The 24,550-nt window shown below is 41.5% G+C and overlaps 1 protein-coding gene across 6 annotated transcripts in view; it reads right to left on the bottom strand.

The window, feature by feature from the left end:
* Positions 1-24,550, bottom strand: part of BMPER (BMP binding endothelial regulator) — a 232,659-nt gene that overhangs the window by 83,166 nt on the left and 124,943 nt on the right. For 4 of the 6 annotated variants that reach the window (XM_037837058.1, XM_037837052.1, XM_037837057.1 and 1 more), the window contains 5 exons: positions 16,959-17,058; positions 12,187-12,296; positions 8,687-8,842; positions 6,411-6,515; positions 2,567-2,612 (listed from right to left, as the gene is read on the bottom strand). In XM_037837058.1, coding sequence (XP_037692986.1) covers positions 2,567-2,612; positions 6,411-6,515; positions 8,687-8,842; positions 12,187-12,296; positions 16,959-17,058 — 517 coding nt within the window. The remainder of the gene's footprint in view (positions 1-2,566; positions 2,613-6,410; positions 6,516-8,686; positions 8,843-12,186; positions 12,297-16,958; positions 17,059-24,550) is intronic. The other 2 variants (XM_037837053.1, XM_037837056.1) reach the window with 2 other exon arrangements.

Below are 24,550 nucleotides of genomic sequence, written 5' to 3'. Positions count from 1 at the left end.
GGGATGTTGGTAAACATCCAACAACACACAAGACAGCCTCTACAACAAGGAATTATCTGGCCAAGATATCAGTAATGCTAACATTGAGAGCCTTACATGTATATGTGTATGAATTTGTGTCTTAATCAGATATAAACCAGTCTTTTTCCTGGTTTTAGAAAATACCATCCTTAATGTTTGGCTTCAGTCTTGGTTTCTCTGACCTATCACAAGAGCTTTCATACTTGACAGAAGGAGGGAAAATGAGCCCAAAGGGTTATTCTGGACCCTGGAGATAATGACAAAAGAATTTCAAAGTAGGAGTTCTTTTTTTATGCTGCTATGAATATTTGTGTAAAAATATCTGAGTCCCTGCTTTCAATCCTCCTGGGTGTCTACCTAGTAGTGGTATTGCCAGGTCACGTGGTAGTTCTACGTTTAAATTTTGGAGGTATTGCCCAATTATAAGTAGGAGGCCTTTAGGCCATTGCTAAAGGACAACAGAACATGTCCACCTGAATGTGGTATGAAAATCTGGGCACTGCTTAAAAAATTGGAAGTCATCCCATCTCTTAACTCAAGCTGAAAAAATAAACCTCACCAGCTAGAATGTGTTCAATATCACTGACAGGAACTGATGGAGAGCAACAGAGAGTACCAAAAGAAGAAATGAAAAGATACCAAAAGAAGTTGAGAAGCAGCTGCAGGAGCAGAGGGTTAATAGCATCCCAGGTGCCCTCCCTCCAACCAGGTGGTTTTCTCCCATGCCGACTTCTAGTGATAGAAGTCATGGGCTCAATCAAATGTTTAACACAATAAGCACTTAACATGACTGGTGAGAAACTCAGTTCTCTTTTGTCATTATTGATCTATTCTTTTATTCCCACTCTTTCTGATAAGCCACCAGTTTTCTAGTTACCAAAATGCCAGCCCCTAATAGTTAAAATAATAAGGAAATGTAGCATTTCTCAACTATCTCAAGAATCAGTGTCTTGATTCTTGGAACATAAAGTCCAATGATTCAAGATATAGGCTGCTTCTGTGCAAGGCTGGCCATTTCGTTTCATTAGGCTGATAAGCAGTGATCCCACCTTAGGCAATGTTCTGAGCTCACGCAGTTGGAAAGGTTTAGGGAGAAAATATTAGGAGTCCTTTGAGGTCTGACTGTGTTGCAACTAGGAGATACTTTATAGGGAGCTGCACGAATCTTCATTTACATGGATTCAGAGGGAAACCCCATCAAATTAGCCTCTACTCTGATCAACCAGAAAGGAATTAAGCTGAAGTCAATCTCTGAACCATCTATAAACAAGGAGACCTCAGAATGTCTCTGGGAAGATGATTAAATTACTAGTTCATATGCATGTTTTGAAATCAACCAATATGTTAATCAGAGTCAAATCTTCTTCTTGCATTAATTCCTGTCATACTTGGTTGGTCTCCTTTGAATTATTGTATATACTTCATTATCTCTAAGGAAAAGCTCTTTCATTAAATCTGTACTTTAATTTTCATTAATTCAAACAGCGCTATCTTCCAGTGTGAGCATAATTTTTTCATAGCTCTCTGTCTCTAAAAATAGTGATACATATAAACTGATCAAGGAAACTGACCCTACACATCCATAGTCCAAAAGCACTAAACAATTAGAAAAAAGTAACAAAACCAGGTTAACTCTTAAAAATACAAACCGATTTTAGACAAGTGCGATAAATAAATCTGTTCCCACATGAAAACTGCCTTTCAACTGTCATCAAAGCCCACTTCTCTAAGCCTGACTGGCTGGTAGAATACATCCTAATAGATTCCATGGCTTTGCTAATCCTGTTTATCATACATCAGAGCTAATTTGACACTTCTAATACCCCTCTTTCAATGAAACACTTCAGAAAGCTATCTCCAAACCATATGAATTTGAGGAGGACTAGAATGGCAATTTGGTAATAAATCAAGTCATGTGTCTAGATTATATTAAACCTGTTGCTCTACTCTGTCTACCTCTACACTGATCAGCTGTGCAGTTTCAGAATAGGTCATCTTTAGAGAGAATCTTTAAGAACTCAGTTTAAAATATCAGGAAGGCAAGACAATTGTCAGCCTGATGACCTCTCGTTTTATCTTTGCCGAAAGTAATATTGGAAGTGCCCAGGTGAAAGGGTGAAGAGATGGGACTGGGGGGTGGGGGGGCGGTGAGGGGAAAAGGTTTGGTTTTCTAATGAAAGAAGGAAAATCTTCCCTAGATTAGGTATAAAGTTTGGATTCACTGGTGATCATTATCTTAACCTCTGTGACTGCAAATGCTATTAGAAGTTAAAAGTCATATTAAGTTATCTCGTCCTTTTAAAAATCCCATCAGACCATTCATCTTCATAATTTCTAATAGCAACAAATTCAGATGGAAGCATCTACATTTTCCTCAATTGTGCTTCTGTGAGAGAATTATAATTGACTTGGCAAGGTGGTATGACCCCATGCTATGCCTACAGATATAAAATGTGTGTAAAACTGACACCAACATTTTTCCTTTTGCACTATAAAATGCACAACCAATAATAATAATAACATGTTTTCAAAGAAATAAACTTACTTTCAGTGCAAATAGGACAGCATCCTTTTCTGTTGAGAATTTTACCCTAATAAGGAAAAAAACAAATAACAGATTAGTGTTGAGAAACCAGGTCTGCTGAGCACACATCTCTTTTTAAAATCTAATACCAGATAAACCAATGAAATCAGTTCAAGCTGTATCTGAACTCAATACCCAGATGGAGATGATGACGGTGAAAATGAAGTTTCAAGTATCATGTTCTAAGGCCAGGCAAAGACATGCAGAAAGCTTTCCTGTTTTTTTCCCTCCAAGAAATATAATATCTACAGGACTCATTGGTGTGATTTTTCTCACATGGAGGGAAGATGGAGACAGTCTGGACTCAACCTTTTCACTGATATCCAAATCCAGCCCTCTAGAGACTAAGCACACAGTCACATAAAAATGGGAATTGTCTGTCAACTGTCAATCCACGCAGGGCCTTCATTCTGTCTCTGCTTGCTGAAGGAAACCAAACAATAAATGGTAATCCAAGCTAGGGACTCATCCAGTCCTAGGAATATGGGCAATATCCAAGCTACAGATCATGTTAGGTCAGATTTCTTCTTTTAGAAAGCGGTATGTTACCCATTTTAGGTCATTTTTCTCCAGTCAAAGCCAATGAAGCCGAGGGTTTTGAAATGCTGAGTAATTTTCCATTACCTTTCTGGAAATACAGTGTAATCTCCTATTTTACATTTTTAAAAGTGTTTAATGTATGACATCTAAAGGAGGAGGCATATTCTCATGGCCCATTATTCAGAGAATTACGCTGTCTTATCTCTGACTTTGAAGGGTCATGCACAAAGGAAGAGAAATACAGAAAAAGTAACATTTCATGAGCACTTGCTGTGTAACAAATGTCCTGCTAGATATTTTTTTCTTTAAAGTTTGCATTTTGAAATAACTTCAAGCTTACAGGACAGATGCAAAAATCATATAAAACCTATACAGGGAATTCCAACCTACCCCTACCCCAGATACCCAGATATACCAATGTTAACATTTTGCCACATTTGCTGTATCATTCTTTCTATTCCATATTTTCCTTATGTTATCTAACATTGGGTTATCTATAAGGATTAAATGAGTTAATACTTAGAACATGGTTGAGTTTAATGAATATTAGACAGTATTTGAATCATTGCTATTAAAATGCACAATAACCTCATGAGCTGAATGCTTCCCTTTTAATAGATGAAGAAATTATGTCCTGCAACACGGTGGTGGCAGAACCCAAAATCATACTTAATTTTGTGTGGCCCTTAAGGTCATGCCCTTTCCATTCTAGATTTTTATCACCTTTAAGAGAATTTAATACTTGAGTATTTGCTATACAGTTGACAGAGTGCTGAGCATTTACATACTTTATCTCATTTAAACTTCATAATAAACTCCTTTACCCCTGCTCAAAGGGAATAGGAAACAACCTCAGAGAGGTTGCCCAAGACCTGTCTCAAGGCCACACAGCTCAGTCACAACTTGTTGGTTACATCAAGAGTAGCATTAGGTACTCAAACAAAACAAAACAGCCACGTCTGATTCATTTTTGCATCAGTCAGGCCTAACATGGACATTAAAGGCTATGATGACTTTGAATGAGACTTAAAACTCAGCCACCTTCAGCTGCCCTATGGTTTGGGGCATCACGACTTATTCTCATTGCGTGTTGTCTGTTAATCTATTTCTAGATAGCTTGACATGGGGGTGTCCTCAGGCTTCTCATAATTTAAAGCAATTGAGGACAAAGCCAAAACAAGGTCAGCACCTGCCCACGGGGTGACAGTCCAGGGGGGTGACGAAGGTGCTCTATCCAAATGGAGTGGAGCTGTGTGAAGCCAAGGCCACAACAAAATGCAACAAGATGGTTTCCTTCATCCGCACCCCCGGGAGTATTTTCCATGTCCCTTCTTCAGGAAAATGAGAATGGAGTGGTAATATCACTGAATTAGATGGACAGAAAATCAAGTACAATCTATGAAGTCAGACCACCTCGGTTATACCTAACTAGTTATGGGGGTCTGGCCTGTTGTAACCTCCTCAGTAAAACGGGTCTAGCAATAGCACCTCAGAGGAGGGGCCTACATGGTAAATGAGGTTAACCCTGTGCCTGTAGAGAAAGTCTAAATGTTAGCAATAATGAGATAAAGGTGTCAAAATGACCCAGTCCCACTGGAGCCCTCATCCTCACAAATTGCACTCCTTTGGCTCGGGAGGAATTGGTGGGTGGAGGTTAGATGGGGAATCCAACCATAAAATCCTTCCACAAGACACACACTTCTGGAAAAAGAGGTGTGCAGTAGCCAGAAAAGATAAAGCACACCTTCTTCTACTTTTTATTTTTAATGTCTCCAGGCAAGGCGGGGAGGGGGTGAGTTTTTAAGAGAATTTCCATGGGAGAGGCAGCTGGTCTTCCAAAAACCTAGTGTTGGCCCCTGAGAAGGGAAAGTGTGAACTGGAGGAAGGCTGGAAAGATGCCCAAGGAACATCAGGATGGCCCCCAAGGCAGAAGCCGGGCAAGGGCGAGCTTCAACAAGGTGGTGGAGGGGGTGGAGTGGGGGACAGAGCTCCGACTGCAGGGGTGGCTGCTCCTGAGGTCCACAGAGGAGAAGGATGACAAGTAGCTGGGGACCTGAAGCACTGGACCCCCCAGGGCAAGGAGACGGTGAACACCGTCAAGTGAAACTGGAAACTCCACACAGCCTGCTGAGGCTGGTTGCTTGAGCCACCAAGTTGGCACAGCATCCTGTTTTTGTCTTGTAGAATAAGGAAGCCCATTATTACTAACATGTGCTGCAAGAGTTCATTAGCACTGAGGGTTCCCTGAGGACTGGCATAAATGATGAGATCCCATTTTTCCCAATGAATATTTATAAGCAGGCCATGGTCAAGTCTACTTATTGTATCTCCTTTTTTCTTTTTTTTTCCTTTTATGTGAGGTTTTCAGTTTTATGTCTGAGGTTTTTTAAAGCAAGACTAATTAAGGTTTTTTTTTTCTTTTTTTTTCCTCCCCTTTTATTCAGTTGTGCAATAGCAACAGCTGTTGTTTTTTTGTGCCTCATTTGGCACTCAAGTGAAAACAGCAACTTTTTGTTTATAATAATAACAGATGTGAATAAAACTCAAAGCTTTCTATAATAGAGAAGGGAGGACATGTCCTGAATATAAGGATATATCTTTTAATTCACTGGAAGGTATTCAATAGGTTTGACATTTTCCCCAAATGCACAAGACCTTGAAAGGTTTCAAGTTGCTGAGGTGAATTGAATGAAGCTCATACTTTAGAAGATAATGGTTGCTTTATTCAATGCACTGGAACTATTGGTTTCTGACAAGAGATATTTCCATAAGAGAGCTTTTTCCATTTGGGGCTCCAACGCAAGCCAGGGTTAGAGAGAAAAACTTTGACAAAGGGGCTGGGGGTTGCTGCTAGGCAGGAGAAGACTCGCAGGGAATTTTAATAACAACCACGTATTACATCAAATGGCTGTTGAATGAGAGCTCTGATGTGGGAAGAGAGAGAAAAAGGAGGAAAAATGAGGATGGTTATGATGTCAAACAGGAAACCCAGGAAAGAAAAATGAGGGAGCAGATCTAACAGGAGTTGGAGAAGCTAAAACAAAGAATTAGGGGAAGTCAACCCCAAGACATAGGAGAGTTGGGACAAGGGCAAGGTGAATCCTGCAAAAAAAGGAGCTGAGCTTTGCAGGTAGCATTTGGCCATTTAGGAACTTGAAAACCATGAGATATCTGGATTCTGATCATGGCATATGATCAAGCCATACAATGGGCATTTCCTAAGATGCTGAGTTAAAGAGATAATCAACATGTATTCAAAGTGTACCTGAGGGCAGCTGCTGACAGGCGCACACTGCTTCTTGCGACACTCCGTCTTGCCTTTCACACAAGCACAGATGGTGCAGTTAACTGAGGACCACATCTCTCCATCCTGCGGGAGAGAGCACAGGGTTCTGCTATCAGCTGTAGGCAGACTGGAACCAATCCAACAAACTGTCCTCTCCCTAGCGAGGAAAGTACTTCTTACCCTGATTGAGTTACGCCTCTGTTAGACTAAGTCACTCTGAGGTGTTTAACTGTATCCACTCATAGCGAAGATGAAGATCTGTGATGATTTGGGGATGTGCATGTGAGTGTGAGTGTGTGTGTGTGTGTGTGTGTGTGTGTGTGTGTGTGTTTTCCCCATCCAGGATATAAAAAGAAGCCTTGTGTCTAACCAAGTCATATTTGCATCTTTCTCCTCATGCACTGTTTCCTTAGTTTCACCCAGGAGACAAAGATGAATTCTCATATATGGTGCAATAACAAAAATCTAATTTCTCTGTTTGATAGGACTGGAATGTTTAAGCTGTCGCAGGCACCAGCAGTTAATTGAGCTGTCTGGAGGTGGTTAGTTTATTCCCAGATGTGATCTTGTGCTAGACCACACAAGACATGAACATACAAAGAACAGTTTAATTTGAATGATGCCTCGTGTCCAGGCAGACCCCTGATCTGCAAGTCATCTGAAAATGTGGACCCCAGACAGGATCCTCTGAGAATGGTAAGTACTCCCCTCTCCCCCATTCCCCTCCTCCCCCCAGGATGGAACTCTCCTCCCAAAATGCATGGTGCTGCTTTGGAACACATTTCTTAGACTAGACCCTTGCTCAGCCAGAAAGGGTTGAGGAATTTCTTTGGCTCATTGATTTTATAATCTTCAATTGCCAAATGCCTGACTACAGGAAGACCCTGTACCTCATGAGGACATACAGGGATATGCATCCTTGTTTGTGGGGGAAGAGATCACAAGCGATGCATCTGAGCCCGAAAATCAACAGATTTTGTTAAAACCTGAGAAATGCGCTCTTCAACAATTCCTCCTCTTCCTCAGTTTTTGAAGACAGTTTAAGGACTACCTATCCTCTCGTGCCTTTTATATCTCAGGAGAGAAAGAGCTAATGGGAGCTGCCTTAAAGGGTACCTGACTGTTCCCAGTTCTCTGGGTACTAGGTAGAGTCTAGCACTCGATGATTCGAGGATGACTGTAAATTATTTAAGGCCTCAGTTGCTTACAAGGCCATCATGCACGTGAGTCGATCTCATCTGGGTGCTTTGGAACATCCAGTGACCATGTAATAAGGACACATGTGGCTCTGAAAGCCTGGTGTGAATATGGCACACAAGCAGCCCACTTCCCTAGAGTACACGTCAGGTCTTCTTAATGGTTCCCAACTAACGAAAACTCTCCCTCCATCTATGGATAAAATCAGTGTCATGGGAAGTCTGGATAAGGGCACCTTGCCCGAGGAGCTTCTACATCTGACTGCACCCTGAGGGTCTCAAGGCTCACAGGTATCAGGAGGGTTGCCTTGGGGTACAGAGCACCCACCACCACCCTGGGGAAACAGACTAGATGGGAGCTCTGCAAACTGATGTTTGAACAGTCACTGCACAGTTCCCTCTGGGCCATCAGAAAACCCTGGCAGGCACACCTGGAATGGGTTTCAGATGGCAAGCAGGCAACCCTTTGGGAGCAGCTGGGGCATGGCTCTCTCACCTTTTCTCAACTGCTGGGCTGACCCCTTATACCATGGACTCCCCATCTGAACACGTTCCAGATGAGAAAACCCTCTCTTTGAAATGGTAGCTTTCTGAAAAACTTCTAAAAGTATCAAGCTACAGAAGCGTGGGGATCTCGATAAAGGGTCATCATCTCAATGAAGCAGCTCCAGCTCCAGGCGATGAGAAGATGTCAGGAATTCTGGCTCCCACAGCCACGCCATGGGGGGCCCGAGAGCCTTCTTCTGCTCAACCTCAGTCTCTGGCCTGACACATTTTGAAAAGGCAATAACTTTTTATAAGTTTAAAATATTTTTATTTTCTAAAGCCAAGGAAAAACATTTTTCAAACAGTTGCTCATCCACCCCTATTTGCATTTGTCTCCAAATATATGTGTATTATAGTATGTGTGCATGTATGTGTGTGTATATGTATTTATATGCATATATCTAAACCTTCTATATATATACATGTAAGCATAAAAGATAGAAATAATCCAATCTGTATTTTATTTTTAAACGTCAACACAGCAGTTCCCATGAACTTGGTTTGTGACGTTACCCGGAAAATCTTGTTGCCAAACTTGCACACTTCGATGTCTTCCGGGGGCACCTGTAGGAGACACTCCTCGCAGCAGGGATCTCCCCCGTCACAGCCACCCGGAGGGGAGCACTTCTTCTTACATATCACAGTCGAGTCCTGGGGCCCAGACGCAAACTAGAAATTAAAAATGACTCCCACCCGGACCAAACATTCCACCCGTCCTACCTTTAACAACCCAAGAACTGACTTCTTTAAGACGTATTCTGTAGGTACCGTATTTTATTTGATTGCAATAAATCTTTCATTCATTTTGAAATGTTGTTTGTTGACTAAAGACCTGGACTTGAATTTGAGGGGGCAATGAAGAGTAAGACAGACACTTCCTACTTTCCCAGGGCTTCTAATTGAAGGCTCAAGGGACTGACGATTCTGCTCCGGCCGGCGTGTGGCGAGCAGGCCCGGCTAACTGTGAGCCACCCTGTCTGCCGTTCTCTGCCCTTCTCCTCTTTTCTGCCCTGCATTAATTGTGCTCTCTTGGGTCTCCTCTGCGGCTTTTTGCCACCTATGGGGGGGGGGGGTCTGGCATAAAGGCCGAACATCTTTGAGCAAAGAGTAAAAACTAAGAACTGATGTTCCTCCTCAAAACAAAATGCTTGAAGTGTGTTCTGTGTTCACAACGGTACTGAATGAACAATTCTAAAACCGGACCTGGGCTCTAGGGTTGGCCATACATTGTGTGACCGTAAACAGGCCACTTCACCTCCCAAGATGACAAGTTTATCTCCACCACTTAAAGGACCGTGGCTCGATTTCAAAAGAAGTGCTGGTTTCATTGATGAAATAACCCAGTTAAAGTTATCGTTCAACAACATGTTCAAGAAAGGGTTGGAGCAGCTTGCAGAAAGTACTTCTCTAGTTCCCCAGCCAATGAGATACAATTTTACCTGGAGAAGGTCATCAGCTGGAATGACTGTAAGAGCAAAACATTTGTGAAACTGAGTGGAAGACTGGGATAAAGGAAAGGAATGTCTCAGGGTAGAGCAGGGATCCCTTCAAAGTGTCACAATAGCCTAAGGCCAATGACACAGACATGAGACCATCTCCAAGGCACTGCCTTTACTAAAAAGTTTTGAGAAAGGGCTCATTTCTGAGCATAATATTTCAAAAAAACAGCTTGTATAAATTAACCTAGCAATTTCTATAGCCTCCGTGTTAATTCTATAGCTTCAAGAGGTACTTTCAGCAGCAGGTACTACATTCCAATTGACTTGTCCCTCTAAAATTAATAACATGACCAGGAGTTGCAACTCCAAAACACAAGGACATTTATTACCCTTGATTTTTAAGGTTCTAACTATGTGATACGGTGGATAGAGCAAAGGATTTCGAATTGAACAGAACCAGGTTAGATTTCCAATTCATTTATTAAGTATGTTATCTTGATGAAATTCATCTCCCTGAACCTCTTATTTCTCATCTTCAAATACCTACTTCTCAGGTTTGCTGTTGGGTTTAAATGAAATATGTAAAGTACTTGGCATGGTGCCTGGCATGTCAAAATCATTATAAAGCAATTCCCAAGTTGGGAAAAGATAAATGCTTTGTCAAATAGCATGTCCTGATTTCCGGTTTGAAAAACAAAGACACTCACTCGTTCTCAGATAATGCATACTTCACTGTAGATCCCCTAGCTTCTTTCGTTAAATAAATACATCGCACCCATTAGACCATGTGCCTAATACTGGGTTAAGCAATGGAAACATGGAGATGGATGTGCTTCTGTCCTCAAGGAGCTCACAGTGTAGAAGGGGAGACAATAATGTAAACAAATAAATTGCAACATAATAAAATAAATAAAAATAGTAAAGCTATAGAGGTGGCAGAGAAGAGGGAATGTTAACCCAGCTAGGTGGGTCGGGCAAGCCTCTCTGGGGGAGGAAACATATGAGATAGGCTGTTGTGGATGAAGAGGCACTTGCTAATAAAACTTAAAGATGACAAGTACCATGCAGGTAGAGGAATCAGCAAATGTGAAAGTACAGAGACATTCAACAGTTCCTTGCACCTGCAGTGTGAATTATGAGCAGCAATAAACGGAGATGCTGGAAAGGAGTGCTCTAAGCAGACAGAAAATAATTCTGATGAGACCAAATGAATGACTGCAGCCTGATTTTTCAAGCATTTTATCTCCCAAATATGACTGTGAATTCATACTCTGATAAAACAACCCCTTTTGAAAAAAAGGATTATTACACTTCTTGTTGTTAATACACTTGCAGTATTAGACATACTGCCTAATCATCTCTCAAAGAATCCATGAAATCCAAAGCCCTGCAAGCACAACTAATTCCCATTCACGGTATGTCTGGCTTTCCTACAATCAAGAGAATTGAGAATGTGATGTGTTTCATCAAAGACTCAGTATCCCCATGAAGAAGCTGTGACCTGTGAAATTCCTAGAAGGGAAGAAAGGGCCTGAGACGGAGGGCAAGGCAAAGAGGAGTTGCTGTATGTTTAGTGTAGGATAGCACAGACCACAGGAGGAAGGAAGGAGCCTCATGAAAGTATCCTTGGGCTTAGGAATTACTCAGCGTTCAGTGCCAGGGAACAGACAGTTCAGCCGTCACCCAGCCACCCCCTTGAAGAAGTACATGCTATTTAACAAAGTATGCCTGAAGTAATCAAGAACTTCTGAACTCTAATCCCAGCTACTGACTCATAACTGACACTGAGCAAAATTCCTCTTTCCCTCTCTAGCCCTTTAGCTATTAAAAACAAAACAACAACCATCACTGCCAAAATGAATTATTCTAAACTCATGCTACAGAGATATTTGGGTTAACCCACTAATGGATGATCCTGAAGTCATCCAAGTTAAATGCTTATTTTCCTGGTACTAAAAATAAATCAGTGCACAAGTGCAGACTGAATGTGTGATGGGTGTCCCATTAAAAAACAAAACAAAACAAAACAAAACAAAACAAAACAAAAAACCTCTGGAACTGCGAAATTCTTTCCTTTACCAGAAATTAGACTTTCAGGTATCTTTTGAGAAAAGTAAGCTATGTCTCAGGGAAGATGTGACACAATGAGCAACACATAAATACTCTCCTCCCAAACTACTAGGTTTATCTTTGTTGTGAACTGTAAACCGATGCCTTTATTTTCTCTTGAAGGTGATTAAAGCCATGTTCATTGCCAGGTGTGTCAGAGAATTCAACTCAGATAATTCAAGCCAGAGAACACTGACCATGTGTTTGTCTGATTTGAGAAAATTCCTCAGGGTAGGCCCTCAGAGTTTTGTGCTTACCACCAGGAGCTAACTTGCTTGTCCTTAGAACACGATAGTGAGTTATAATTCAGCCACAACATTTGTACTTCGTGTGACATTGAATTCTCTCACAAAATGGCATCGATAATGCCTCATATCTTAACATATCATCACCACTGGCTGTAGCATTAACACTAAGACTAAAATCACCGTCATTGTTAGGACACGGCCCCTCAGAGCGACTTACCCTGCAGGTGCATGCTGTGCAGTCATCATAGAGAAATGAGGATCCATTGTCATAAACATCACTGCGAAAGAGGCAGCTTCCAAAAGGGAGATCAAACACTTTCCGCTGACCTAGAGGGAAGCAACGGCACAGCGTCAGCAAGACAGAAGCCAAGGATGCTCCATTTTGTTATCAACAATTACATCACAGGACAGCCCCCACATTCTCAGAAGATCAGGTAAATTTGGTGCAGATGCTTCCAAGAGATCCCCAAGAGTCATTTATTTGGAGTGTTTGTTAAAAGAGTTTCATCTCCACCCTGAATCTTGTAAGTTCAACAGATACTTATCACATGTCCATCCCAGTGAACCAAGATGAGTAAGATACAGGCTACTGGAGAGACAAGCCCACAAACAGATCATTACCACACAGCAACATGGGGGTTGCTTGGAAAGCGGCCAGCCTGGGAACTGAGAGGATGGGGAGGTCAGTGAAGACTTTGTAGAGTATGTGATGTCTGATCTGCATCTTAAGGAACACATAAAATTATCCAGAATATGGCCATTGGCAGAGCTGGGCGACAGGAGATATCCCAAGAAGGACTAGAATGAACAAGAAGAGGCCCTAGTGAAATAGCAACTCAGTTAAGGAAACAAGAAGTTGGCTGGCATTAAGGGAAAGGCTAATACAAAGGGAGAAGAGAAGCAGAATCCAACTCTATAGCCAAGTGGCAAATTATCCTCACACACTGCATCTCTGTGGAATTCACTTGGTTCTCTAGTGATGTCAGATTGGACTGGCAACAAAGGGCAGAAGAAGCAACCCCCCAAAAAAGGAGTACAATCCAATTCCTCCTTTTTTCTGTATTTAAAGTTTCTCCCTCCCTGGAGCACATCAAAATATCTCGGAAATGTTACCTTAATTAAGGACTAAGATACGAGCCAAGTATTCATGACCACTCAACAGATTTACAACCAGATCCTTCTTCTCTCTTGTAAAAAAATAGTAACAGCAATCTCTATTTATCAGTAGGCTCAGGGAAATGCTGGAAATACTTTAAACACATACTAAATGCTGTTCTTGCAATTAGAGTTGTTGAAATTACTGTTAGCCTGAGTCAAGAAAAATGATACCTTCCTAGTAGAGTCACCTCAAGGCTAGGATACAGTACAGACCCAGACACAACTCATTAGTTTGGGTCTGACCACCAGGAGCTAATCTGTTGGTCCCTAAAAGATGACAGTGAATTATAATTTGTGTCCCACATATGGATTTCCTTGGGTCCTTGAGTATGATTCTTGGGGTCTTACTGACTTTGCTTGTAAAATGGGGCTCAATGATGCCTCCTCCCAATAACATTTCTGGCTACAATGTTTATATTAAAGTTTACAACCAAAACTCTTTCAGAGTTGGACAATAGTTAGCATAATGATTGTATTTGCACCTAGCAAGTATTCATATCCTTACTGAGACAGGTACCCTCACGTGCACACCTAGGTCCTGAAAACTTACAGACTACATAAGAGAATTCTCTGCAAAATTTCTAAAAATTATCCTTTCCTTAAAGTTTCTTCTTGAAATATACAGAAGCATCAGAAAGCTGTGTACATAGCTTTGGCCTGCCCCATCACAGTCACTTCTATCAAATCACACCTTCACATTAGAGCATGATAGCATAAGAAACAGTCCTAAGCACTTCTTCCTTTTATATTCACTATAAAAAATGATGGAGTGATCTTTTTTTCACTATTTTAAGCATCACCCTCTTTATGTCAATCCATCAGACATATTTCTGTCCTTTTATAATGAAAAATAGCTCTGCTTCATTTGAGCATTTCTTAAATTGTGATAAGCTGGTTGACCTTTTTTTCTATCTTTTGTGTATATGTGCCTCATGTATTTTGTAAGTGGCCTTAAATCCATTTAGGCAAAAGGCAGGATATGAGTAAGTCTATAGACATGGTCAAGCTTTCCTTCTACATCAATCAAAGCATGTCTTCTTCACAGCTGAGCTCCACGTCACCTCCTTGAGCCTTTTAGAATGAATGGCCCTTCCTGTGTGTCCACAGCCTGCTTCTTGTAGTGCCATAATAGCACTAAATATGGTTACTTGCATGCAGGAATGAATAAATGCATGTATGACCAAACAGACTCTTCAACGCATTTATCCCCAGGAACAAATGTGACCAATGGCTTAAATCATCCCTCAAGAAAATGTAAATTGTACCTGAATTGGTGTAAAGCTCTTAACACAATGCCTGGCTCTCGGTAAAACCCTGAATAAATGGCAGATGAAAAGTATCATCATTATGAATGGTGGCATAATTCAAATATGATCCCGGGCCGTGTCCCCCCAATAGGTGTGTTGGGTGTTCTGTGTACACTGACCTCTGACGAATTACATGAAAATGAGAAAGGAGAGGAAGGTAATGTAAGGCAAAGGCGAGGTATGTCATGTGAACTAATCCTGGTCAAGGGAAAATGTAACAGCAAACCAGTGTCCAATCAGCCAGAAGTCTAACCAGTCTAAGACTTCAGCATCTAGAAAGAAACCTACTCCTTGTTTGCTTTTTTCTTTCTGCCTTTTGTGGTATGGGTATGTTTCTTTTCAACCCAGAAGATCATCAAATCTTACCTTAATCCCAAAGTCATCATGGCCCAACGTAAGATAAAACATTCATGAAAGAGGTTCAGAGACTCCAAGAAAAGCCTGATTTAACCATTTCCACATCATTCTGCTGGGATTTAGCCCAACCAAAAATGGTCTCATTTGGGAGAATCATGATTTTCAAGTTTACGAAGACTTACCGTTCCTTTTGTAATCTGCTTTATGACCACAAATGACCAGAAAAACCTGCTTTCAATACAACAGCCATTGCTCATGTGGGAAACTTCTGAGCTGACTGAGCATGTCCACACTATCCACTTCAAAAAAGGAGCAGTCAAGCTTATCTTCGAGGCCAGGCCCAAATGTCACCTCCTCTGTCATGACTTTCCTGCCCGGATGGACCACTGCCTCCACCATGGTCCACAGACGGACGATTTCTACCCCAGGGAACTCGCTAATTTTATTCCAGAGGCACAAGCACACATTGGCAACCCAAGAAGCACACATTTCCGTGGAAATGTCTTCAATCAGACATGTCTAAACAACTCTCCTTTGTTCTTATAATTATTTCTTATTTACTTAAAATGTGTGTGTATGTATTTATATATCATACATGTATTCCATGTGGCGGGAAGGCTAACATTGTGAGATGAAGAGTTAGCAGAACACCTCAAAGGGGAGGAAACTTAGTTTAACAAAATACCTTTACTTGCCAATTTGGTTGTAGAAGGATAAACTTCAAGGTATGGCTGTGATAAGGTGGCAATGAGAAAAATAAATGAGCAGGAATTTTTCAAGTTGGGGAAAGAAAATTATGAAATAAAGGAGAGATGATTTGAGGAAGGAGCAGGGCAGTAACTTAGAGGACACTGGAGTTCAAATAGCAAAGACAATCAGTGAATTTTTTCCAGGGGGAAAATGGCTAAGAACATTTAAGAACAAGGAAAATTAATATTCCATTTTATATTATTCATCATGCTTCTCTGTAAAGTAATCAACCTCACTGGCTGCAAACCTGTAAAATTGGCTACCCAAGCCTTGATTCAGTGGCACAAACTGAATGTGAAAAGACTTGGGGAGGGAGATGGCCCCCCCACATATAAAATGATGTTAAAAAAAAAAATGTAGAGAGTGAGAATGTAAAACAGAGAGAGAGAGAAAGAGAGGGAATCAACAAGAGCAGAAACACGAAACCAGAGGCAGCCTGGAAAATATTAGCCCCTCAAGGACCTTTGGAGATTCTAGGGGGTTGCTGGATTTTCTGCTGTATATGGAGGGTGGGTCAAGCTACTTTTATTTGAATCTTAAATAATATGACCTCAACCAGCTCAGGGGCTTGAGGAGCTGAAATATGGATTATGAACAAAAGCCAGAGTGTCTCATGTTCTAGAGCTTGCCCAACGTGGATTTTCACCTTTCACTTGGCAGCTTGCATGCTGCCCTCCCAGGAAGGGGAGCTGCAGCAGGAGAGAGCACAGGCTTTGGAATCACACAGACTTCTGTTCAGATGTCAACACCATAACAGACAAGCTGGGCAAATGTCTCAGAATCAATTTCCTTCTCGGCGGAACAAAAGTAATGATAGCACTTATATTATACATAGGAATTACATATTATGTTTAGTACATATAATCCACAGCTTTTTGAGGAGATTAAATGAGAAAAGGATAGAAAGTGCTTCGCATGGTGCCTGGTACACAGTGAAAGATCAATAAGAAATAGCCAATACTCTTTCTATTGGCTATTATTCTCTCCCCAAACTCTCATTTTCCAGCCTGATAACCTCCCACAGGGTCTTGTCTCTAAAAGTAATGCTAGTTTATATTTGTCCAAGCATTGACTTTAAATGCCTTGCAAATACCTTCCTACTGAGGCTACACACCCAATTAAAGACAGCTTATTTCATGTGATTCTCACCAACAAGGGGACTACTTATCCCAGGTTGACTGATGTACCATGTTTACAGATACAAGGGAAGACACGAGAGAAGAAGCATCCATGGAAGCTGCAAAAAAGAGTCAAGCCCTGTACACATCCTAGGTACGTACTTAGATGGGCAGTTGTCTCCAACGAGTCATGGAATAGGACAACTGGAGAACTCCAAGATAAAAGTGTGCATGAACACTCTCAATGGAACATCTGAGAATAAATTACACTGTTCGTTGACCTGAAAACAGTCACTCACCCAAACATTTGGGGCAGCACTGTCCCGGGGGAATGTGACTAAGGTGCTGAGGACAGGAGAGAATGGGACAGACTTCTCTCACGCACTGTGTTCTGCCTTCCTGAAGAAAAGAGAACAAACAAAAAGCACATTTAGAGATGTTAAATGCATCTATATTACAAAACTAAGATATCCAGAACAAACCTAAGCCCTACTGTAGTATTAAGTCCTTGGGGTGAGCACTGAGATCCAAGCAATTCCTCCCAAGTATCCTTTATCTTTCCTGTAGATCCTACAAATTGTAGCTGCAACAAGACTGCCCCTAAAGAGATGGTCATATACCACCTCCCCCACCCACCACCATCTCTCTCTATCTTTCTCCCTCTCAAGAATTGCTTTGGCCAAGGGCAATAGTGACTAACCAACACAGTTTGCCTGGGATTTAAGGGGTTCCCAGGATGTGGTACTTTCATTGTTAAAGCCAGTGAGGTCCCAGACAAACCAGTAGGAGTTGGCCACGCTAGTGGGGTGTATTAGCTCTGGGCCCTGGGCCCCTCCCCCATCTCCCTGTTTTGCAAAACCAGGCTGCAGATCAGACCATGCCTCACCTTGCTTCCCCCTCCCTTTCCCCATTTTCACCCCACTTTCTTTGTTCTTGCCCATCACTGCCCCCCTCACAAATTTATTCCCTCCCTCCTCACCTCTCCTGTTCAAATGCACAAACCAGGCATTGCCAAAGTTACAAGATAAACTATGTGTAACCCCCTATTGGCCAAAGTTCACGTACCTTACCGTGTAAACTCCTGATTGGCAAAAGGCCCTATAAAAAGGAATCCCACCCCCAACTGCGGGCTTTCCCCTCCCAGCAGCCTTCCTGCCAGTGAGGGCTGCCCTGAGGCTTCCCTCAAATAAAACTTTTCTTTAATACCTGCCCATTTGGCTTCACTGCCTGTCTTTTGAACCAAACTACCTTAAATAGGGTGGCTGCCTCTCTTCTCAACCCCAAACAAGCAAAGGAGCCCTTTGGGTTTCAAGGAGGTTTTTCTTCCTTTTTCAGATCCCCATCCTTCTTTGGGTCCTAAGGACCTCTTCTTCCAGAAAGCCTTCACTTGAAGGTGCTGTTAGGATGCCTTGATGAGTTCAAGCTGGAGGAAGGAGCCAATCTGCTGAAATCTATACGTGGAGAGCCAATTTTCAGAAGAATCATTGCACTGAATTCACCAAGCTAAAGAAATCTGTTTCCATTAACTAATTTTAAAGTTTTTGGTGAGGGATACTGCAAGAACTAGCAAAACCTTGGAGGCCTACGGGAAAAATTCTGGGGTCTTCGGATATTTTCACTGCCCCTCATTCTCAAACCTTCCTATTCTCTAGACCCCCGATCTCTGATGGCCAGACCATGCCCTCTGTCCCTGAGTATCGCCCCTCTCTCCTCCCTTCAGGATCTCTCCTCTCTCAGGAAGGCAAAGATACAGGATGCCAATACCCCTCATCCTTCCCTCACCAGAAGCACCTGCTTTTTCAGCCTCAGCAACCTGCAACTGCACATTCAGAAAGCAGAGGCAGGAAAAAAAAATGTACTTTCCAGTCCATTTACACTTAACAACTTTGCCTGAAGGATCATGAAAACTTACCCCATGCAACAAGAATTGCTATAAACTTCATGAATAATTAAGTTTGGCTTTTGTTTTTTATTTTTAGAAAATCAGTGAATTTGGTAAATAGTTCACTAGGCAAATGAAATTTCAGTGAACTGGCTTTTCTGGGATTTGAGCTAGAACCCACACTAGTTGAAACTTCAGGTAGGCTTGTCTCAAGTGGGTCATATATATCTCAAGGAAATGAGTAACTCCCACCTCAAAGAGCCCTGGGTCCCCCACAGGAGAGATCCCCTGAAGGCACTTCATACCCTCTCCACCACTGTCTGAGTCAAATTCATTTCCATCCCAGCCTATTGCCTTCGCCCCTTGTTTCTCCTTTCCCTTTCTGTTCTCGCCGTTTTTTATTATTTTAGTTTATTTTTTGGTGGGGAAGGATGAAAAGGGGAAGCAATGTTATATGTCCTCTTTAATATTTGTTATTTTTTAAGCCTTTTTCATATTACATTCTTCCCCAAACCAATAGGGAACATGCTAAAATACCACAAAAAGCTCTTCTGTGGTTTGCACATTATTTCCAGATCAGCAAGAATCACTGAAAATCTCTTAAGAATCCTGGCTATTGTGGGATTCCTCACTCAACTCTGCATAGTCTTAAAGTTAGGGGCCTTTCACCAGATTTCAGAGGGAGGTAACCTGAGTCAAGTTCAGACTCTGAGGTTTGCCACAGCTTATATATAAACCTCAAAAGGCAAACCTAGAGGGAGGACAGGATGCTGCCCTTGGCTTTTAATTTCAAAGAAATTCAGTTACGAGCAACTTCCTAAAATCCTGAAGTCTCCGGTCACAAGAGGTTGCCTCTGTTGGCTCTCTTAGGTGCACAGAGAACACATTCTTTTCATTGATTTTCTTTCTCTGTTCTTGTTGGATCAGCATCTATTTTTCAAACAGATTTCAAAATTAAAATTAAAAAAAATACTGCACAATTGCAAAGGAGTTAACTTGTCCAACATTCTGGAGAGCTGGCAAAGATTATGTGCACAGCAGTAATTTTCCTTACAGTGAGGTCAAAGAGTGAATTTTGCATACATAATACAACTGCAGTTTGTGTTTCCCAAGAGTCGGTTAAAGTAACTTGAACTCCAATCTGGATTTGCTGGTTTGGTCAAGTTTTATTTTGTTTGGGTTGCACTATTGTGGCACAGCCCAAATCCCGAGGCTGGATTCTAATTAATGCCTCCAAAGAGTCCCAGGCCCTTCCTAAGGGCACAGTTGTTGCAGCTCACAACCTGCTTCTATAATTTCAACTCAGCAGGGATCTCTGGTTAAACTATAAGTTGTGGCTGTGTCATAAGCTAACAAAATTAAAATAGCAGAAGTAAACATTTCTGCTTCTAAAAATGAACTAATTCCCACAGTTACCACCCTAAACCAGGCTCTATAGGCTGATCACAGTAGCTTTCTAACTGGCTTCCCTGGCTCAACTCTCTTCCACTAACGCATCCTGTAAGGTTCAAGATGTCCTGGTTTCCTTCCCAGCATCCACCCATCATTTCAGTATTTTATCAAATATTCGTTAAAGACCTACCAGACACTGGAGATTTAGCAGTGACTATAACATGCAAAACCCCTTCCTTTGGAGCCTACATTCCTAATGAGCACGACCCCACCCCTGCTGAGGTGGAAGTTGACTTGCCACTGTGTCAGGATAAAGTTTGACCCACTCAGATTGAAAGCCAATGTTGAAAAGACTATGGGTTCACCAAAATCCATTTTGTTTTCTCCCAGACACAGATCTAGACTACATTTCCCAGGCTCCCTTGCAGTTGGTTGTGGCCATGTGACTGGGAGGTGGCTGGAAATAAAATAACACACATCTAGGTCCAGGCCTCAAAAATCTCCCACACACAATCCTCCATGCTCTCACTGTCTCCTTCTACTGGATGGATAGCCAGTTGAATGGAGAGGACATCACGAACCTTGCAAAAAAGGAAGGAACCTGGATCCCTGAATCACCACGTGTAAATCTACCCACAAAATATCTGCAAAGAACTGTTAAATGAGGAAGAAATTGTATTGTGTTAAAACACAGAGATGGTTGTCAGTGAATAATAAATAAGCAAAAAGTCATATGCACAAACAATGGAATATTATTTAGCTGTAAAAAGGAATGAAGTTCTGATACATACATGCTTCAGCATGGGTGAACCTTGAAGACATCATATGAGTGAAATAAGCCAGACACAAAAGGAGATATATGGTATGAGTCCCCTCATATTAAAGAACCGGAATATGCAAATTGCAAGTTACCAAATGAGTGGGGAATGGCAGTAAATGATTAATGGGTACAGAGTTTTTGTTTGGGGTGATAGAAAAATTTTGGTAATGGATGGTGGTCATGGTAGCACAATATTGCAAATGTAATTAGTATCACTGAATTGTATACTTGATCATGGTTAAAATGGGAAATTTGATGCTGGATATATGTTACCACAATTCAAAAAACACACATTGAGATAGATTAATTCTTCAGTACAGCCTACTTTGTCAAGATACTCCTTTATCTTGTCTCCAATCTTTTTTTCCCCAATCTAATAGAAAGAGAGGGTTCTAGTGTAACTTATTTCTTTACTGGCCCCAAACATATCCTATACCTTCCTTTTCTTTATACATACCTCCTTCCCTCTCTCCCCTATCACTGACCCCCATCTAAATTCTTTGGGCAATGTCTATATCAAGCTCCTTGTCATCTATGATGCCTTCCTCATCCATTCATTTCCCAGTGACCTCTTCCTTCTTCCCCTATCTCTTCCTCCCTCATCTATACTCCTATACTTTTGGTACATAATCAAGAATACATGAAAGTTTAGCCTTGTAAAGCAACACTGATTTTGCCTCTTAGCTTCACTGCTTTGGAGCAGAGATCAGGTCCTATATGCTTGATACTGTTCGGGAGAGAGATGGATAGAGGAAATTTATTGAGACAATAAAAATGTTCTGAATGAAAGAAAAACTGCCACACATAACGAGCTCTAGAATCTGGATGAGTTTATTCAGACCACTTTAACTACAGGACGCTAATGCGATGGCATAGCTCCGGGTTGTCTGTATCTGCTTGCCTTTGTATCTCCGTGAGTTTTGCACATTTTAGTTGCTAAGTAAATGTTTATTGTTGCTGATACTTCAAAAAGCAGCATTCAACTTCAACATGTAAAGTGGGTGGGATTCCCAGGATACCATGTATTTTTTTTAATGTTTAAAAATTTCAAAATGGTTAAAATACATAGCGACAAATGATTATTTTTTCATCTGGTGTACAAGGAAAGTAAGACTAGGAACTTCCATTGTACTTGGCTGTTATGATTCTTGCCATTTGTTTCTCCTTGGAAAGGCAAGTTTATTCTTCAGAGGTGCCCATTTGTTCTCTTTGCATATCCAAGGGCTTCTCTAAAATTAGCTATTTAAAAAAAAAAAAAAAAGAAAAAGGCCTGAAACCTGTCCCAGGTTTGTTTCCTGCCCCTTTATTTTTGTTTTAGCTGATTCAATCAAGAACACAGTTGCTTTGTGTGAAAGTTTACCCTAGAGCAGCAGTTTTGTTGCATAATAAAAATTCTATCTTCCTGGATATAGTAATGAGTGCAAGATGATAAAACCACAGTCATGTGCATGCAGGATACTTCTCCAATCCCTGAGAATTGGTGGCTGGAAACCTTCCTGTAGCATGTGGCATAGTCTTCACCCCTTGAGCAGGATGCAGAGCCTGGCGCCCAACAGGAGGCTGGGAGCCGAACAGCACATTGCTAAGCAGTTGCAGTGAACTGGCTACTCTCTACAACATTCTAGAGAGAATTTTCCAAGGTTCGATTCTTTGAAAGAATAGGATTCTCTAATGATTCTCAGATGGAGGTGGGAAGAAGTGGGGAAAGAAGCTATAGAGGTTAGAGTAGGGGACAATTACGTCCTACACGAGAAGGGTTTATGTACAGCTCATAATTCTGTCATCATAACAGCCAGTGGTGCAAAGCTAACCTGTGAGCAGAGCACCCACTCTGAGTTACAAATTGAGTAAAAAAAAAAAAAACTTTAAAAAAGAAATGCATGTCTTTAGCAATGTCTCTCTTTGCGGTGCAACTTTACCATGGTATAATTTCAGAGAAGGACAGTTACTTTCAGGGGTAAAGGTCTTGGTACTTGGCTTTCTCTCTTCTTGATAGTGCAGAAAGGGGGGGAAAAAGGCAGAGGAGGGGCCATAGGTGAGCTTCTGGGCTGAGGGAGCAGAAATGAGCGTGGACAAGGGGAGAAGGACACCCCAATAGGTAATGGGTGGCTGGCACTGTAGTTAGATACCTTATATTGTTTTAACAAAGATCTCAATGGTCCCATGGGAAAGCTACTATCACCCCTACTCTATGGATTGAGGAAAATTACTCAAACAACTCATCAACCAACAAGCAGGTGGCAGAACTGAAATTTGAACTCAGTTCTAACATCCAAGCCAAATGATTTCCGTGTAATATGGCCTTCCAAAGGCTTCAGTGCAAATCACAGTTGGCATGTGAAGCCTAATCAACTGGACAGTCAGAACTTCCTCTCCTTTGCCATTTCTCAAATCTGGTCGATTTTGGTTGCCACTTTATTTCTGCTTCTTTGATCAAAATGGCTTAGATAAAAATGTGTTACCTACATTTTCACTTATTTAGATAAAATCCAATTCACGTGCCCACCTTATTCACCATAAACAATTTTTCCTGCTATGCTTTCTTCACACACCCCCCCCCACTTCCCTCTTTCCTTTACTCCCCTCTTTTACATCTTAAGACAAGCAAAACAGGGAAATCTGAAAGTTTGGGGCTCCTCTTTTCGTCGTCTTTCAATAAAAGAATAAGGTGTTTACCATCTCCATAGCTATTTATAACCCACCAACACAGGTCCTTCACTCAGTTGAAAAATTAGCAGTGTGGGATTTTGCTGTGTAAAACTGTTAATGATGCTTCATGGCTACTCAAGATTCTCAATGTAGGCTGCATGTCAGATTCACCCATGGAACTCTTGAAAGATGCACATTCAGGGCTTTACCTCCAAGATATTCTGATGCAGTGCATTCGGGGCAGGACACAGACATCTGTATCTTACCAAAGCTACAAATATGTCCCAGTTATTCAGCTGTAGTCTCAACTTCTACAGATATGTCTTGGTTATTAAGTTATTGACTCAAATCCAAACCCACCCTTCTATACTCAGCTTTCTGACACCGGGACTGGGACGTGGCAAATCACTTTCTGCTTTGCCAGGAGGCTCCAAGTTAGGTTCTGGCTATAAGGGGCGCTGTTTTCTTCCGGAGGTCTCCTGGGCCTGTAAGAACCACCCCAGCAATGTTCCTGCACCCTGGCAGCAGCAGTCCCAGCCCACATCAGCAGCTAAACTCCGTTTGCAGTTTTTCCAATATTGCATGCAAGTAAAACCAGGTTCATCTCACCACCCCACCCTGGCCAGCTGGCACATCCCTTTTAGTGGTCTGAATTTCAGCTCCACAGGGTCCCTCCTCTAAATTTCTAACTGTAGTAATTCCAGTCTCTTCCCATTGTTTCTTCATGCCTGGAAGGGGGTGGGGGGCTGGTTTCTGGTTTCTTCCACTAGATGTTACCTCTATGATAACTTAGAGTTCTCTTTTTGCCCCTTTAGTTACCTAATTAACAACTGTATACCTAGTTAATAATACTTTCCATTACATTCTGCTGTTCACATAACTCATATGGTTTATTCCTCCTGACAGGATCTTGATTTGAACTCTGTTTTTAGTCTGTCCCTGTCCTGGATTCCTCTACTATGTTCCAAGATTGCATTTTATACACACACACACACACACACACACACGTTTATGAATATGTATATTTTATACATACATTATATATGTGTATGTATATTATTTGTGTGTCAGACTTACCCACTAGATCACAGTTTCTCAACCTTGGCACAATTGACAATTTGGGCTAGATAATTCTTTATCACAGAGGG

Source organism: Choloepus didactylus, chromosome 5, assembly GCF_015220235.1.
Source record: "Choloepus didactylus isolate mChoDid1 chromosome 5, mChoDid1.pri, whole genome shotgun sequence".
NCBI lineage: Eukaryota > Metazoa > Chordata > Mammalia > Pilosa > Megalonychidae > Choloepus > Choloepus didactylus.
The sequence above is the reverse complement of the archived record's forward strand: the minus strand, read 5'-3'. Positions and strand labels throughout refer to the sequence as shown.